The following is a 17637-nucleotide window of genomic DNA, read 5'->3' as shown; positions in this document are numbered from 1 at the left end:
CTCTGCTGTTGGCTGCTCTGTTCTCATTTGAAATAGGAGGGCAACTTGTGCATTTGACTGCCTGCCTACAAGAATCCTTGAGGGTGAGCAAGGAATCTTTCAACCCAGGCTGAGGCAGAAAAACTCTAGGGAGAACACTATTGACCCACCTGCTCTTCTTCCAGCAGCCCAGACCACATGGAGGTCTGGCTTGGCCTACAAGTCCCTGAGACTCTTCCTAAGGAGAAGCAACAGGTCATTGCTGCTGCCAAGCTGGTCCCTCATAAGCAGTTCAACAACTACACACTGGACTATGACATTTGACTGCCTGCCTACAAGAATCCTTGAGGGTGAGCAAGGAATCTTTCAACCCAGGCTGAGGCAGAAAAACTCTAGGGAGAACACTATTGACCCACCTGCTCTTCTTCCAGCAGCCCAGACCACATGGAGGTCTGGCTTGGCCTACAAGTCCCTGAGACTCCTCCTAAGGAGAAGCAACAGGTCATTGCTGCTGCCAAGCTGGTCCCTCATAAGCAGTTCAACAACTACACACTGGACTATGACATCATGCTCATCAAGCTTGCACAACCAGCTGTCCTGGGTGAGCTAGTGCAGCCCATCAGTTTGCCCAGCCAATGTGCCATAGCTGGGACCCAGTGCCTGGCTTCAGAATGGATCAGCAGCAACTGTGAGTACAGAGAGGGTGGTGCTGAGAGACTAACCAGGACCAGCAACAACTGTGACAGACTGGAGCAGGGGGTTGCTGGAAGATGCCCCTCTTTGTGGCCGTGGGGGATTATGGTGGGGACGCGCAAGGGGGCACTGAAGTTCCTTAGTGATGCATGGGATAAATGACACCATGCAAAAAAGGGAAGGGTGGATGAACGGCAAATGGTGGGAGGGAGGCACCAACAATTCATTGTACTATGATAGATTCATGGCAGGTGGCAGTGCCCCCTTGAAGCAGAAAGAGCTCAAGGAGAGAGGGGTGAGGCCTGAGCATAAGAGTCTCCCTCCTGCCTTGCCCCAGGCAGCTGCTCAGGATCAACATATTTTGGGCTTACAGCTGATGGAACAGACAGCCTTCTGCAGTGCTCCTACCTTCCAGTCACATCTGATGCCACTTGCAACAATGTCTACCCAGGACGGTTCACTGACAGGATGCTTTGTGCTGGACAGCTGGACAGCAGCCAAGATGCCTGCAAGGTGAGGCTCTTCTCTTTTTACTGGCAAGTCCAGTGATTGGGGGGTGGGGGGGTGGGGAGCAGACAAGCAGAGGCATACCTTGACTCCCTTGTGATCTTGGCCAGAAGCTGTATCAGTACATCTGAAGCTGGGAGAGACCATGGACCAGAAACTCCAAAAGTTTGCTTTTTGTCACCTTTCATGCTCTGCCTGTGATTTCCTCCATGACCACCAGGACTGCTCTTCTTCCTCTCTCCCTCCCTCTCTTCCTGCAACTCTCACCTGCTGTCTCTATCTTTCTTCTATCCAAGCGTCACTTGGCGCTCCACTCACAGTTCCAATATCACCACTGGCCAACCTGGGAGATGGTCCTGCAGGGCTGATGAGATGGGTGCCTAGAGGAGCCTGCATGCCTTGCCTGGCCTCCCAGATGGGCATGTGTGCTCCTAGCCACTTCAAGCCATGGGTGAGAGGTGTGGTTTTGGTGGCCCCCTGCGCCTGCACTTTTTGGTGGGAGGTAAGGTTGTATAGGTGTCCCTGATTTTGAGTTCAGTAACATGGTCTAATTATGCGCATCCACACACACCATAGATGAATGCTTCCCTTCAAACTAGAGCTGTCTCCAACCAATTCACTCACAAGCACAAGCATGCTCCGTAGGCAGGCTAGTAGCTTACTGGCCAGACATTAACCAGAACTAAACAACAAAGCATAATATATTTGAAAAGTACAATAAAAAGCCATGTGCCAAATCCTCCCCATATCAAAGTTAAATAGTATTTATGTCATTCCCGCATTCTAGAGAGGGACAGAGGGGCTGTAAGCGCAAGCGCACACCCACCCCAACAGGGGAAGGGAAATTCTCCAGCTGCAAGAGCCAACCTCTTGGGAGGTACTTGTGGCTGGGGAAAGCCTCACACAGCTCCCTCTCTCCTGCTGCAGGCAGTGCTCCAGGGCCTGAGAGTTCAAATAACGACAGTGAGAAATTGCCATGATTTGATCCTGTCCCCTGGAGAGTCCCAATGCTGTTGTCTATGTCTTAGGGAGATGTGGGCAGCCCCCTGGTGTGTGAAGAAGCCCTCCAAGGACTGCTGTCCTGGAAGAAAAGCTGCAGTGAAGAGAATCGGCTGGGGCTGTACACCAAGGTCTGCATCTTTGAAGACTGGATCCACTACACAATTGCCAACAACTGAAGAGCAATAAAGCCAGATTGAGCTCTGACCTGGTATCTCGCTGCTCTGAGAAAGACCCTGTGATCTGGCACCACCAGCAATGCAATGACTATACAGGCCTGGCTACTGTGGAAGAGAAGGCTTCTAGGAAGTCTACCTCCCAGTCTGCCCACCACCAGAGGGGTCATGGCTGAGGCAAGGGAGCAGAATCGAATGATTTGCTCCCTCACTCCTCAGCTTCCGGCACACCTCCTGGAATGGCTTGATTTCACATTATGGTAGATGTTGGTTAGGGTTTACCATGTAGGTGAGGGAATATGTTAACTGTCAGGGGCTCAGGAGCAGAGGCACAGGAAAGGGAGGAGATAGAGACCGAGGGGGAGGAATCCGAGGGAGATGTCAGCGATGACAGCCGTCCGAGGTCTCTGAGTCTCTCCAGCGAATCGGAGGATTCACAGAAAGGGGCTCCCGTGGTCAGAGCAAGGGGGTTGCCAAGGGGAACACCCCAGGAAGGAGGGGCCAGAGGGGACTCAGAGAGCAGCAGTTGGAAATCGGGACCAGCTTCCCCACCAAAGAGCAGTAGGGGGGAGGAGTCCCAGGTATCGGCATCAGGCAGCTCTCCGTCAGCAGAAGGACATGAGTCAGGATTGGCCACGCCTGCATCAGAGAGCGAAGAAACGGTCGAAAGGAAGGTCAAAGACAGGGCGCGCGCACCAAGTTCAAACCTACAAGAGAGTGGCGCAGTGAGCAGCCCGGATAGGGAGCCAGGTCCTAAAGCCCGCCGAAGGGAGGGGGAAGAGTCAGAGGGGTCCGCGTCCGAAGCGTCCAGGAAGGAAGGGATCCCGGGGGGTAGTAGGACCCAGAGGCGGAAGGAGAGACGGAAAAGGTGGAGTAAGGCTAGAGTCTTAAGCTGGTGTACAGGGGGCGGAGATTCAGACGGAGCTTCGCCGGTCTAGTGTCTAGACGTAGAGACGCACGCTAGGGTTTGAAAATGGATAATGTACTTAAATAAAGACTTTTGTATATTACCGCTGGCTAGCGTTGGTCCTCTGTGAGCTGGGACCTGGAGGCAGTCTCTGACAGTAAGCTCCGTCTCCTTTTTCATCAGTTTTCTTCACCGAAGGCGTCGCTGCGTGAGTATACGCAGCGCGGGAAGAAGACTGGTGCCTCGCGAGCTCACAAGAGTCAGGCGAAATGACTACCGAACAGCAAATATCTGCCTTGCAAAATGCGGTGACACAACTCAACGCGGAGATAATCGCATCCAGGAAGAGAGAAGACGAAGCGGCTGCTGCCTGCAGAGATCTCCAAGCCAGGTTGGAAGTGCTTACGAAGCAGGGGCAACCGGGACCCAGATCAGAGGGGATTGGGCTGGGGAAGAGAGGAGGCAGCCTTGTATCTCATTTCGATGGGAATTTGCAGCAGTACCCCAACTTCCGAGCAGACGTGCGGTTTGCGCTGCAACTGCTGGATAAAGACTTTAGAGATGAGCAAGAGAAGGTGGGGTTTATCTTGTCTCATTTGCATGGAGACGCGAAAGCGTGGCTGCGCAATCTGTGGAGAGATAAGGATCCAGCGCTCCGAAGTGCAGATGCATTCATTAAAGCGATGGATTCCTGTTTCTTATCCAACATTGACGTTGATATTGCCCGGAAGGACATACATGGGCTGAAACAAGGGAAAGCCAGTGTGAGGCAGTATCATTCCCGCTTTTTTGCATTAGTCAACGCGCTGGGGTGGGATAAAGATTCGGCGCCAGTTAGAGACCTTTTTTGGGAAGGATTGAACCCAAATGTCAAGGATGAAATTGCAAGGGGGGAGAGACCCACAAGCACTCAGGAAGTCGTTCAGAGAGCGCTAACGGCTGGGGTGCGGCTGGAAGAACGCCCATGGGGCAAAGAAGAAGGGCGTTGGGGACGCACGCCAGCGAGAGTGCCCGCCCTCTTGCCCAGGGATGCAGTGCGTGCGCAATCCACGCCTCCGCAGGGAGGAGGGGAAGAGCCGATGGAGATTGGCGGTGCTAGGGCTCAATCAGCTACCAGAGCCTTAACACCGGGAGCAGTCAAAGCGAAGCCGCCTAGAGGAAACAGGAAGTGTTACGTCTGCGACAGTGGTCAGCACATGGCGAAAGAGTGTCCCCAGAGGCTCCACAAGCACACTGCAGCCTCCGCAACAGTAACGGCAGCAACTCAGCAGAGAGAACCACAGCAGGGAAACGACAGAGTCTGGCTGGAAACGGAGGCACTGGGGCCCAGCCAGACGAGTCAGTGAAGAAGTCCCCAGAGATTCTGCAGCCCACAGACCCCCTCCCACCCAAACCAGTGGTGCAGCTCACCGCATCGCTCCAGCTACCCAATGGACTCACAATGGAAGTGCCTATTACTATTGACTCTGGCAGTAACGCAGACTTTATAGGACTGGAGTTCATTCAACAACACAATATAGCGCTACTGCCAGCCACGCTGCCCCTGAAGGTTGTCACGGTGGATGGCAGGGAACTGCTGGGGGGGCAGGTGGTACAGCAGACGCCGCCGATGGTGATGCAAATTGGGAATCACCGGGAAGTCATCAGCTTCAATGTCACCCAATTGTCGGACACGCCTGTAGTATTGGGCATGAGTTGGCTGCACAGGCACAGCCCAGCATTGGCTTGGTACCAACGCCAACTGACTTTCGGCTCCTCCTACTGTGCGGAACATTGCATTATACCTAGCACAGAAGGGGAAGAGGATGACCCACAGTTACACTTGGGCACGCTGCAAGCAGTGCCACTCAAGTACGCGGAGTTTTTGGAGGTTTTCTGCGAGAAGGAAGCGGACAAACTACCTCCTCACAGGTCCTATGACTGCAAGATTGACCTCCTGCCGGGGGCGACGCTGCCAACCGGGAAACTGTATTCCATGTCTGAAGACGAACTGCAGGAACTCAGGGAGTTCATAGATCTCAATTTGAAGCGCGGTTTCATCCGGGAGTCGAAAGCAGTGGGGGGCAGTCCCGTATTCTTTGTAAAGAAAAAGGACACGCCCCCAAAAAGACTTGTGGTGGACTATAGAATTTTGAACTCGAAGACCAGGCCCTCAGCCTTCCCCATGCCCAGGATTGACGACCTGCTCGCGACGGTGAGGAAAGGACGCGTTTTCACCAAGTTAGATCTGCGAGGGGCGTACAACCTGATTCGTGTACGGGAAGGCGACGAGTGGAAGACGGCCATGTTCACGCCACTGGGCACCTATGAATACAGAGTTATGCCCTTCGGATTACAAAATGGCTCGCACTGTTTTCAAGCTTTTATGCATCATGTGTTGGCGGGACTCCTCTACAAGAAGTGCGTCTGCTTCCTGGACGACATCCTGATATTTTCAGCATCGCGGGAGGATCACGAGAGGGATGTCAGGGAAGTTCTACAGAGACTGCAGGAGCACAGACTGTACGCCAAACTGGAGAAGTGCCAGTTCGATATGACGGAGGTGGATTTCCTGGGCTACAAATTGTCGGACAAGGGGCTCGCCATGGACAGCGCCAAGGTTCGCTCAGTATTAGACTGGAAAAGCCCACGCAATCGGAAGGAAGTCCAGCGGTTTGTCGGTTTTGCCAACTTCTACCGCAAGTTCATCAAGGGGTTCGCTATGCAGACGGCGGCCATCACCGACACGCTCAGCTCCAAGAAGAAGAAATTCATCTGGACGGAGCAAGCGGAGCAGTCCTTTCAGAAACTCAAGCGTCTCTTCGCGTCCGAAGAGCAGCTACTGCATGTGAATCCCAGCAGACCGATGAGGGTTGAGACAGACGCCTCAGACAGGGCCGTGGGAGCTGTCCTGTTGCAACAAGACCAGCAGGGGGACTGGAGGCCGTGCGCCTTCTACTCCAGGAAGCTCAGCAAGTCAGAGCAGAACTACACCATCTGGGACAGGGAGTTGCTAGCTATTCATGCAGCGTTCAAGGCATGGCGGCACTTCCTTATCGGAGCCAAACACACAGTGCAGGTCCGCACGGACCACAAGAATCTGGAGTACTGGCGCACGGCAAGGTTCCTGAACCAGAGGCACATTAGATGGGCAGAGTTCTTCGCGGACTTCGACTTCAGGATAGAGTACATCCCAGGCGACAACAATGTCATGGCGGATGCTCTGTCCAGGAAGCCGCAATATCTCGAGGAGGCGGCACCGTCGGCGGCCAAGCACATTTTCACTCCGGAAGCGTGGGCGTGCGCCTCGGCAACCGTGGACCTGGATGCCGTACGTCGCGCACTGCAGGAGGATCCTTTTGCACAAGCCAAGATGGAGGAGGTGCACAAGGGCAAGGCGAAGGACGCCGAGTTCCAGATACGCGACGGGTTACTCATCCGCAAGGGGGCACTCTACGTGCCAGGAGACGACCTCCGCGCAAGGGTACTGCAGCAGCTACACGACGCTCCCACCGCCGGGCACTTTGGCAAAGAGAAGACTGTAGAATTAGTAGCCAGAGATTTTTGGTGGCCCAAGATGCGGGGGGAAGTCGCGGATTACGTCTCGAGGTGCGACACCTGCCAGAGGGCCAAGTCAGTGCACAAACCGCCGGCGGGACTGTTGGAACCGCTGCAGACACCGCTCGAACCGTGGGAGAGGGTGGCCCTGGACTTTGTCACGGATCTGCCCAGCTTGAGGGGCAAGACAGCAGTGCTAGTGGTGGTGGACATGTTCACCAAAATGGCCCACTTCATTCCGTGCGCGAAGGTGGCCACGGCCGAACAGACCGCCAAACTGTTCATAGACCACGTGTTCAGGGTTCACGGTCTACCACGTTCCATCCTGTCCGACCGGGGGCGGCAGTTCATCTTGAACTTCTGGCAGAAGCTGATGGGCTTCCTGAACGTCAAGATCAACCTGGCTTCGGCAAGACACCCGCAGACCAACGGACAAGCGGAGCGGGTCAACGCCATCATGCAGCAGTACCTGAGATGCTACGCAAATCAGCAGCCAGCAACATGGGTGGACTACCTGCCGCTCGCCGAGTTCGCCTACAACAACACAAAGCACGTGTCCACGGGAGTGACACCGTTCTTCGCCAACAACGGGAGGCATCCCAGAACTTTCCCGGGATTAGAGAGAGTGGGGGAGGGGGAGCCACAGGCAGCGGAAGACTTAGCAGCAGAGTTGCAGGAGGTCCACGAACAGCTTCGGAGGCAGTTAGAACTAGCAAAGCACGCATACAAACTGCAGGCCGACAGACACAGAAGGGTTGGGGAAGACATACAGGTGGGAGACTGGGTTTGGTTAGCAGCCCAGGCAGTGCCGGCCAGATCGTTAGCAAAGAAGAAGCTCGGACATAAGCAGCTAGGGCCTTACCAAGTCGAGGCACTGGTCAATCCAGTGGCCTTCCGGTTGACACTTCCGGAAGGATCCAGAATGCACCCAGTTTTCCATAGATCAGTGCTCACGCCCTACAAAGCACCTCACAGATTTCAGGAGCCAGGCACGGCACCAGACCCGCTCAGGGAGACGCCCACAAGGGGGGGGGGTCGCCAAGGGGGGAGCCCATCAACGAAGTCACAGAGATTTTAGACTCGAGATGGGGGGAAGAGGGAGTAGAATATCTCCTAGCCAGAGAAGGTACCCCGGCCAGCGCCAACAGTTGGGTGCCGGACTATGCTTTGGAGGAACCTCTGCTCAAAGAGGAGTTTCATGCCCTTTTCCCACACAGACCCATGCCAGCCGAGTATTTCGACGACTGGCTTTTCACACCCACATTTTCAGCCAGCACGTTCCAGGGGTTCGCCTCGGACGAGGAACCGGCACCAGACACACGCTCCTCGGAGGGCTCACCCTCGGGGTCTGCCACAGACCGCTCTTATTGGTGGGACGATCGACCAGAGGAGCAGTGGCGCAGGAAGTGGCTGGGGGGTCCTTGGCAGGCATCACCTTCAGAGGGGAACGGGGGAGAGACGGACATGGACGTGTTGGGAGAGGACGTGGGGTTCGAACACGGAGGCAGAGAGATGGAGGCAGAGGAGATCGACGTCGCTGAGGGCACGGAGAACGAGCCGGACTTCGCCGGCTGGATGTACGACACGGGGGACGAACTGTATCCGGCAATCACCCCCACAACGACGGAGCACCCAGTACCCACACCGGAAGGAGGGGAGGGGGGAAGGGGGGGCTTCGAGGGGGGGATGGATGTCAGGGGCTCAGGAGCAGAGGCACAGGAAAGGGAGGAGATAGAGACCGAGGGGGAGGAATCCGAGGGAGAGGTTAGCGATGACAGCCATCCGAAGTCTCTGAGTCTCTCCAGCGAATCGGAGGATTCACAGAAAGGGGCTCCCGTGGTCAGAGCAAGGGGGTTGCCAAGGGGAACACCCCAGGAAGGAGGGGCCAGAGGGGACTCAGAGAGCAGCAGTTGGAAATCGGGACCAGCTTCCCCACCAAAGAGCAGTAGGGGGGAGGAGTCCCAGGTATCGGCATCAGGCAGCTCTCCGTCAGCAGAAGGACATGAGTCAGGATTGGCCACGCCTGCATCAGAGAGCGAAGAAACGGTCGAAAGGAAGGTCAAAGACAGGGTGCGCGCACCAAGTTCAAACCTACAAGAGAGTGGCGCAGTGAGCAGCCCGGATAGGGAGCCAGGTCCTAAAGCCCGCCGAAGGGAGGGGGAAGAGTCAGAGGGGTCCGCGTCCGAAGCGTCCAGGAAGGAAGGGATCCCGGGGGGTAGTAGGACCCAGAGGCGGAAGGAGAGACGGAAGAGGTGGAGTAAGGCTAGAGTCTTAAGCTGGTGTACAGGGGGCGGAGATTCAGACGGAGCTTCGCCGGTCTAGTGTCTAGACGTAGAGACGCACGCTAGGGTTTGAAAATGGATAATGTACTTAAATAAAGACTTTTGTATATTACCGCTGGCTAGCGTTGGTCCTCTGTGAGCTGGGACCTGGAGGCAGTCTCTGACATTAACTATATTTTATTCCTCCACAAACCTGGCCAACAGACAAAACATCAGCTTATCGCTTGTGTTTAGAAGCACAGTGATAAGCATCTTAAACAGTAAAAACAAAAGCCTTTAGGCTGATCTCCCCCTTCTGTTACCCTGTTTATTATAGAAACAGGCCACCGACTGGAAAGTATGGTTAAAACATATAGTTTACTCATAGTCAAGCACCTGTCCTTAGCAACAACAGCAGTAAAAATAAATGCAGGTAAAATACTTGTATTTACAGTGAAAGAGGCCTCAGGCATGAGCCTGATGCTGGAGCAAGCAGATACAAGTCTTCTCCCATTGGCTGGTTGGAGAGAGAGAGAGAGAGAGAGAGAGAGAGAGAGAAGGAACAGAAAATACTTTTCTTCTTCTTCCCTACCAAGAGAGGAGGGGAAATGAAATAACACAGAGCCTTCTCTACCAATTGCAATGATCTGAGTCCACCTAACAGCAATACTGCTCTGTGATTTTAATCCCCACACTTGCTTACTAGTAAGAATATGCATTTTTAGATTTGATTTCTAAACTCCCACAATATTTACTCCATGGAGCAGTTTCGTTAGCATCCCAGCCTTCCATGGCCTAACACAGTCAAAGCTCCATGAAAGAACCTACCACACCAGCACCCACCTAGAGCTGGCTCTGAAGTCTGCCTGTTTGTGAAGTGAGGCACTTGGGGTGCTCAGAGGCCCAACCTCTCCAACGGATGTAAGTTGCAGAGCTGCTGATTTCCATACCCCCTAAGGTACCCATTTCACACACCCCTCTGCGACATCACTGTTTCTTCCAAGAAAGTGCCTGGTAGGTTGAGGCACAACCTCTTCAGTTCTTTGCTCTTCATCCAAACTGGCTATCAGTTGTACTTAAGGAGGCCATCCAACAGTCCCTTGCCTGAGCTAAGCCAAGCCCCCTTGCCCACCTCACCAGCTTCTTACAGACATCTCAGTTCTGTTTTCCCATCACTGCCAACCACAGAGATGCCAACTGAGAGTGCCCACAAATGGCAAGTTTAGTTGAGTGTGTGTGTGACACTATGTCACTGCACTGAATGGTGCCCAAAGCAGCCTGAAACAAACACCAACTGATTATCAAAACACAGCATCCTTGGAGGTGGCTACTGCTGCTGAAAGCTCTTAACTCTGTCCCTTGACAAAAACAGGGTTATGACAGGAGGGATGCATTCCATTGTCTCTGCAGGCAAGGGCGGAGGAAGGGGGTGTGGTGGGTGGGTGCCACCCTGGGCGTCACCACTGAGGAGGGTGACAAAATGCTGGGCGGCACTCCCCACAAGGCCTGCAGCATGCCCAAACCACCAGGACCAGTGGTCAGGGATGATGGGCCTTGTATTCCCAAAACATTGGGTGACCCAAGGTGGAGAAAGGCTGCTCTGCACTGACTGGCAACCACTCTCTTTCTCACACAGGGCAGAGATACCTGGGTGCATTGGGTTCACTGATGCATTTGGTGCAGAAGTTTCCCCTACGCAAGTTGCTCTCTCTGTGGTCTTTGTGGTCTTTAAGAACAGGCGAAAAAGTCCACTGCCAGTCCTTTGGCAAACACACAGGGCAGAAGTGAAACCAATTGAATCATCTGAAGCAAACTTAACAGTAATATAAGGCTATGGCTATAAGCACACTAACTTGAAATAAATTTTGTTGAGATCAGTGTGACATTTTGGAACCTGGGTGAAACTATCCTGAAATGGGCAAGTCAGCATAGAGGGGTCTCTCTCTCTCTCTCTCTCTCTCTCTCTCTCTCTCTCGTCTTTTCTCTTTACATGGAATGGCTGCAGGTCTGTCCTGCACATTTTTCTGGAAGCAAGTCCCAAATTTATGGGTTCAGGGAAAGGCCCAAAGAAAAAATCTATGCCAATCTAGGCTATTTGCCACAGAAAGGCCTTCATTTGGCACCAACACCCAAGCTAAACACTCTGTCAGTTTGCCTCAGATTCTAGAGAATTGTAGGCTTCAGAGATCCCCAAGGGTCATCCAGCCCACCCCCTGCAATGCAGGAAGTACACTTTGATTGCAACTGACACTCACTCACCGTTGCTCACGAGCACCAGAAGCAGGTGTTGTCCCCTTCCAACGAAAACCCAATCTGTTTTTGGAGATTTCCTGATCTGCACACACCTCCTCAGGTTGGGCAGGTGGCCATGTTTCCATTTCACTATTTCATGAAAAGTATGTGTTGCTTGATTGTAGAACAAAAAACCTCAAAGCAGTTTACAAAACCAGCAAAAGCACAGGCAAGCACAGCACAACTGTATGGTGTGAGGCAGGTTAGGCTGGGAGGAAATAACTGGCTGCGGAGATTCTCAAGCCCGGAAGGAAGCTAGGCTGATCATGCTGATCATAACCAATTTTCTCCAGCACATACTTCACCCCTTCATAGTTCTCCTTCAGTGTACTCGAGTGAGCCAGGGGTTTTGATCCCCCAACTTTATGCTTTGCCGCACCAATTTATGGAAGATTTCGAGGTTTTATGGCTTCAAACTGATCCCTTTTCGACATAATCACCCAGAACTATCGAACCTGAATACTTCTTGTCATTAAAATAATCATTTCCAATCAAAACAATTATTCGACATGCCATTTTACCCCCACCAACTTCTTCTAAAATGCTCCACACAAGCGTACATGTGAATAAAAATGTAAAAAAATGACATGTGGCCAGAACTCAAAAACTTGACCTGACTGAGCAAAACCAATGTGATTTTTGGATTCAGTGCATCAGATTCGTCCTAAATCAGCTGAAAAAAACGCAGACAACAAATTTGTTGTTGACCAGTGTAATCAAGACCCTTGGAGGGCCATGGGTCGCTGTGGCACTACGCAGCATGGGCATCAAGCTCCGCCAACGCATGCCCCGCTGGGCCATCCAACAAAAGCGTACCTTGGGGTGGATGTTAAGGTTATGGCCACGATTTTGAGACTGTGCATAATCCGCTGCCCAATGGACAATGCTGTGGCCTATAACCCAGATCTTCATGGTGGGCAAACCTGTAAGACAATTAAATTGCAAGTGATAAGGAGGAGGAGCCGGGACGAATGTGACTTTTGTAGGCTGTTGAGCGCCAGCGCCCCAGTGTCTTGATGTGTGCGGGGTCCCAACCCTGTATCGCCGCTGAAGTGGCAGCCCCAATATGGAACGAGTGCCCGGAATATTCCTGGGGACTAACACCGCAAGCAGATAAGGCTTTGCGTAAGAACAGCAAAAGAGGCTTGAGCCCTGGTGTCAGCCTCTTTTGGCCTTAGGCCCGCCGTCCATTGTCTTCCCTGGCCGAGGGCGGGTCAAAGGCCAGCTCAAGCAGGTGGGTGGCACCCGCCCAGGTGAGCCTCGCTCTGTGCTGCAAACCCTGCCCACCTGTGGGGAAGGGAGGGCGGATATTGGCCCTCCCTTCCTTCAGAGATCTTTGGAAAGCTTTGTTGGTTTGCTTAAACAGGCATCATGATTTTAACCAATGAGTATTGCTTGATATTCATTGACATTTTCATGGATCTTTTGTTGATTCTCCCTTCTTCATTTCCCCACTTGCTATATTGCTACAAAGGGACGCGGGTGGCGCTGTGGGTTAAACCACAGAGCCTAGGACTTGCCGATCAGAAGGTCAGCTTCACCTGGAAACCCTGATTCCCCTCCTCTGCTACTGTTCTACGTTAAGAACACAAGAAGAGGCTGCTGGATCAGGCCCATGGCCCATGGAAGATGCCCTCAGAATACCGCTACACAACGATAGAGGGGATCTGGGTTTCCAGGTGAAGCTTGGCAGAACTGAATGGAGCATTTTCCAAAACCTTGCCCCAGCCTTTTGCCTCACAGCCATGCTCAGCTCCATGCCCCTCTGTCTATGGAGCGCAACCTTCTTCCACTTCAATCAGGCCTTATATCTCATGATGGTTGCTTAAGAACAGAAGAAAAGGCTGTGCTGGGTCAGGCCAATGGCCCATCTAGTCCAGCCTCCTGTTCTCACAGTGACCAACCGGATGGCCGTGGGAAACCAGCAAGCAGCACCCGAGCGCATGAGCCCTCCCCGCTCCTGAGGTTTCCATCAATTGGGATTCAGAAGCATGGAGGCAGAGCAAAGCATTTCGCATGCGCAGAGGTATTTGTCTGCTTGCGCATGTGAGGAAACGCTTGCATGGGGTGGTCCGCCAGAAACAAAAGGGTCTCCTTGTGCTCAGGTCAGGAGCAAATGCAAGGAGCAGGTGTGGCAACAAGAGAGCACTCAACAAAATCCCCCCCCCCCCCAATCCCCAGGGGTAGACCTTGGTGATATGGTGCCCTGAGCTAGGAAACAGCAGGGCTTGAGCTGACCTCTTTGAATTCCGAGGTGCCGGAAGAGAGCCCAGCTTCCATCTGCCGTAAGGCCTATTATGGGCTGGCATTGAAGTCACAGTGGCCTCTGCCAAAGCTGGCTTCTTCGAAGTACATTTACAAGCCATTCTGAGGCTACCTACCCAGAAGCTTAGAAGTGGTTACAACTTCTTTTTTTACAATTATATTTTATTGTTTCAATATTTTAAAAATCATTTACAGTCAAAACACAATTTTGACTTTTCTCTTAATTTTCGCCGACTTCCCACCCTGTTTTCCATGGAGTTGTTGTTTCTCTCCTGCTGCACCCCGTCTTCTGTTTGTCAAGTCATAACCCCAGTATTATAATCCAATTACTTACGTTGCTCATAGCTCAAATCCTCCTTACGAGTTCAGCATACTATAATCCGAAAAAAGGCCTATTTGTCCACAAAACTGCTAATTTTGCTAGTTCTGCATAGTCCATTATCTCACTTATCCCTTCTTTGGAACTTCTTTTTCCTTCCATTTCTGCGCATATAGAATCCTAGCTGCTGTTGTTACATATAGAAACAACTTTAACTAATTATATCGAATAGCAGGTCACCACAACCAAAAACTGCAGTATCCAGCTCACCATTGCAATGATAAACTCTAAAAATATAATTGAGACAAGACATTTTAAGGAAAATTCATCAGAAACTATTCACTTTGGTTGTTGTTAGTGGCTGTGGGCATGCCATAACATTACAGCACATGACTCCTTCACCCCGAGAATCATGGGAACTGTAGTTTACCTCTAAACACAGTGCTATGGGTCCCAGTGCAACACATGCCTGGCTTATCCTAGAGATCACTGTGTGCAAAATTTGTGATGCCACTTGAGCCTAATATTTACCCTGCAATGCCAACCACCTTTGCCCAGGACAATGTATGACACCCTGGACTCAGCTCTTCAAAAATTATTAGAATTTGGACTAAGAAACAGGAGTGTTCTGGAAAGGATATTTTAAAAAGACCGGAAGATCAGAATTATGAAATTGGGGAAAAACTTGAAAAAAATATTTTTAAAACTCTTCCAAAAATCCCTTTTAAAGAATCAAGTCTTTTTTTAAAAAAAAAGTCTTTAAAAAGTATTTAAAAGAATCCTTTCCAAAAAATTAAAAAATTGTACAGTAGCCCCTTAGAGGTAGGTAGTTGGTCTACCTAGCTGAATCTGGGGGGAAACGAGAGAAGAACGCAGGAACAAGTGAAAGAAGCTTTCTCCCGACAGCCAGAACATGGAAAGGCCTCCCCAAAATTTTTAGTTTGGAATGTATAATTGGCTTTATTGTTTGTATTATGATGTGGCAAGATTTGATTTGATTTGTTTTGTTATCATTAGAATGTTACTAATGGAGAATTAATTTTAAAAATATTCAATCCATTAAGAAGTTATTAGTTCATCTTCAGTGAAGGTTTGCCGGATCATAAATCAGCAAATAGAATGTAAATAGAAAAAGAGATGAGCAAGAGGTCTCCTTTCCACTGACATCATCATTCCATCATGTTGTCATAGTGCTGTGACCTCATGTCTCCAGGGGCTTGGCGGCCCTTAGCAACGCTGGTACACAGCGACCTTCAAAAAGAGTGAGTGTGTTTTCTTTTTCTCCCCAAAGTTAGTGTGACATATTTAGTTTTAATTTGGCATTTGTGTTCCCTTTGAATAAAAATAAGAATAAGAATAAGAATTTTTTATTTGTATCCTGCCCTCCCCGGCTGAGGCCGGGCTCAGAGCGGCTAACATCATAAAAACCCCCCAGGAAGGACCTTTTAGGCAGAATTTTGTTCCAAAGCCAGAACCATTCAGCTCTTTCAGGAGCTGGCCAGGGTAAAATGGAGAAATTGGAGACAGAGGCCTGTTCAGAGCTATTTGTGGTGGTGTCATGGAATTCCTTACTAATTAAATGTCTCCCTGATTTCACAAGAGGAATAACCATGCTCTATATAGCTCATGTCTGGGAAAAGGTGGCATTTCCCCAAGGTCTTACCATGAGGGTGCAGTAAATGAGAATTGGCCCCTAACAGCTTGCTTGGTTCCCTCCCCTGTACGTTTTAGGCTCACGTTCCCTTTTTCTCTGGGATGCGGTGCAGGCCGTGATTTGGGCTGACTTCCCAGAGAGCCTCTGTTGTAAATAAAAATTGCCCTTTTCCCTTATGGGGTATCCAAGAGCCCATATAGAGTCCTTACATAGGTTCCCTATTGGTAGGAGAAGATAACAGAGGCCAACCAGAGAATATTGAGAAGCAAGGCAGCTAGTAAGCTTGATCTTTATTGATCTGTTGCAACAGGGTGCTCCCCTCACACGCAGGATAGACGAGGAACCCAGAACAATGGTGCGCAAGGCCTTATATGGACTCTTGAAATTGCCACCCTGTAGACCAAGACCACCCCCTGGAACATCATACATACATCACAGAAGGGGTGTAACCTAAGACCACCTCTCAGATACATCACACCTACATCACAGACAAGGCGGTCTAAACAGAAATTTAATGTTGTTTTTGTCCTTGTTTATCTCCTGTCTGGCAGGTTACTTGATTGGATTGCCTGGGGAGCCTGGCCAGTCTTTTGTAATGATAAATACTTAGTTCCTGGGCCAGGTCACAGGCTCACACCCTATTCAAACACAGACATACCCTTAAGACAGGATTTGTGAAGGAAAAGACAATGGGGAGGCTTTTCCAGTTTGACCTTGCAGAGAAAACATTTGCTCAGTTTAGGAATCAAAATGGCTTCAGGTCGGTCTTCCTGTGCTGATCTATGTACGTGCGCCTATCACACCATCACATGAGCGGTGTGAGTTTTTCAACCGCATTCTAAATGACATACAGCATTACCAAACCAATAAACAGAATATCCAGTCAATCTTCAGTACCTATGAAAGAACTTCTGGGATAGGACCAGAAGCATTAGCCTCATCCTTAGGATCAGAAGCTGAGGCTCCCACAGATGAGAGTTGTTGTTTTCAACACAACAAAGGCACTTCCGAACCTGGCGAGAAGTTGGGGTTGCGGGCTTCACGCCCACTCCATGTGCTCGGGGGCTGCATCCAGCCCCTGTGAGACCGAGGGAATCCCGGCCGCGTCGTCAACCCAGCCAGCCAGTTGGGTGGCTGGGGGGCGTAGCCTGCCCTATTTAGGGCCGGCGTGGCCGGGGCTCGCCCTCTTTTCGCCTCACCAGCCATCCTGCTTTGGTTTGTATTAAGGTTGTTTTGTCTCTTACCTTTTCATTAGGCTGTGTATCTCAATTCCTTCGGTGATCGATTTTCACTTGGATTTACCCGCGCATCGGTGTTGTGCCTCCCATTGGATTGCCCACCCGTGTTCCAGGCAGCCGCTTCGGCAGCCAGAGCCATTTAGCTCCGGAACAGCAGGGCTGAAACCGCGCTGGAAAACCCCATCGACCGAGTGTTCCCTTCTCTCTGGGTGGCTTCTCTGCAGCGGAGCTTTGCGGAACACGGTTTGCACGTTCAGCGCCAGCCCATCGCCGTTTAGTCCTTTTACTCGGAAGCGCACAGCTCACCTGACGGATCAGGTTAGACTGGGGGTTCTTATTTCTAGCCGCATTTGCAGGGTGGTGGGGCACCTTTAACGTTTGTGGGGGGCTTGGTGGAGCAAAAGGAGGGAGGCTTAAAAGGACACGTCTTTGTCGCTACCCCTTTGCATTTGGTACTGGCCGCTTTGCCTTTGCGTTCCAACGGTTGCTTCTTCACCATTATACCTTTCCAAGAACTTCAGCCAGACTTCCAGATCAGATTTTACCTCTTTAGATAGGGGAACCCTGTGATGGGGTGACCACAAGCCTGCTGACAACCTCGCGAGGCGGCTGCAAAATGGGCGGCCTGGGGAAACCACTCAGCAAGCAAAGTTCAAATGGCCTAACAACGACTGCCTGAGCGTAACTTTTCTTAGAGGGAGAAGTTGCTGAATGAGGTCCCTAAGCGCAACCATTTTTTCACTAGGAAGTTTTGAGGTTTGGGTGACTGTGACCAGCTCAATGCCTAGGTAAACCATAGTTGTAGCTGGG

At 51.3% G+C, this 17637-nt stretch overlaps 1 protein-coding gene across 2 annotated transcripts; it reads left to right on the top strand.

Moving 5' to 3' along the window:
- Positions 1–303: 303 nt before the first annotated feature.
- Positions 304–14362, top strand: LOC114600772 (trypsin-like). 2 transcript variants are annotated; one of them, XM_077929559.1, is made up of 4 exons: positions 304–667; positions 1046–1185; positions 2208–2309; positions 10696–14362. In XM_077929559.1, the coding sequence occupies exons 1-4, from the start codon at positions 424–426 to the stop codon at positions 10726–10728; spliced, it is 519 nt and encodes a 172-aa protein (XP_077785685.1). In that variant the 5' UTR covers positions 304–423; the 3' UTR covers positions 10729–14362. The 2 variants fall into 2 exon arrangements, with proteins under 2 accessions (XP_077785685.1, XP_028593262.2); XM_028737429.2 differs by lacking the exon at positions 10696–14362 and having other exon boundaries at positions 2208–2385.
- The last annotated feature ends 3275 nt before the right edge of the window (positions 14363–17637 follow it).

This window comes from Podarcis muralis, chromosome 6 (assembly GCF_964188315.1).
Source record: "Podarcis muralis chromosome 6, rPodMur119.hap1.1, whole genome shotgun sequence".
Classification (NCBI taxonomy): domain Eukaryota; kingdom Metazoa; phylum Chordata; class Lepidosauria; order Squamata; family Lacertidae; genus Podarcis; species Podarcis muralis.
The sequence above is the reverse complement of the archived record's forward strand: the minus strand, read 5'-3'. Positions and strand labels throughout refer to the sequence as shown.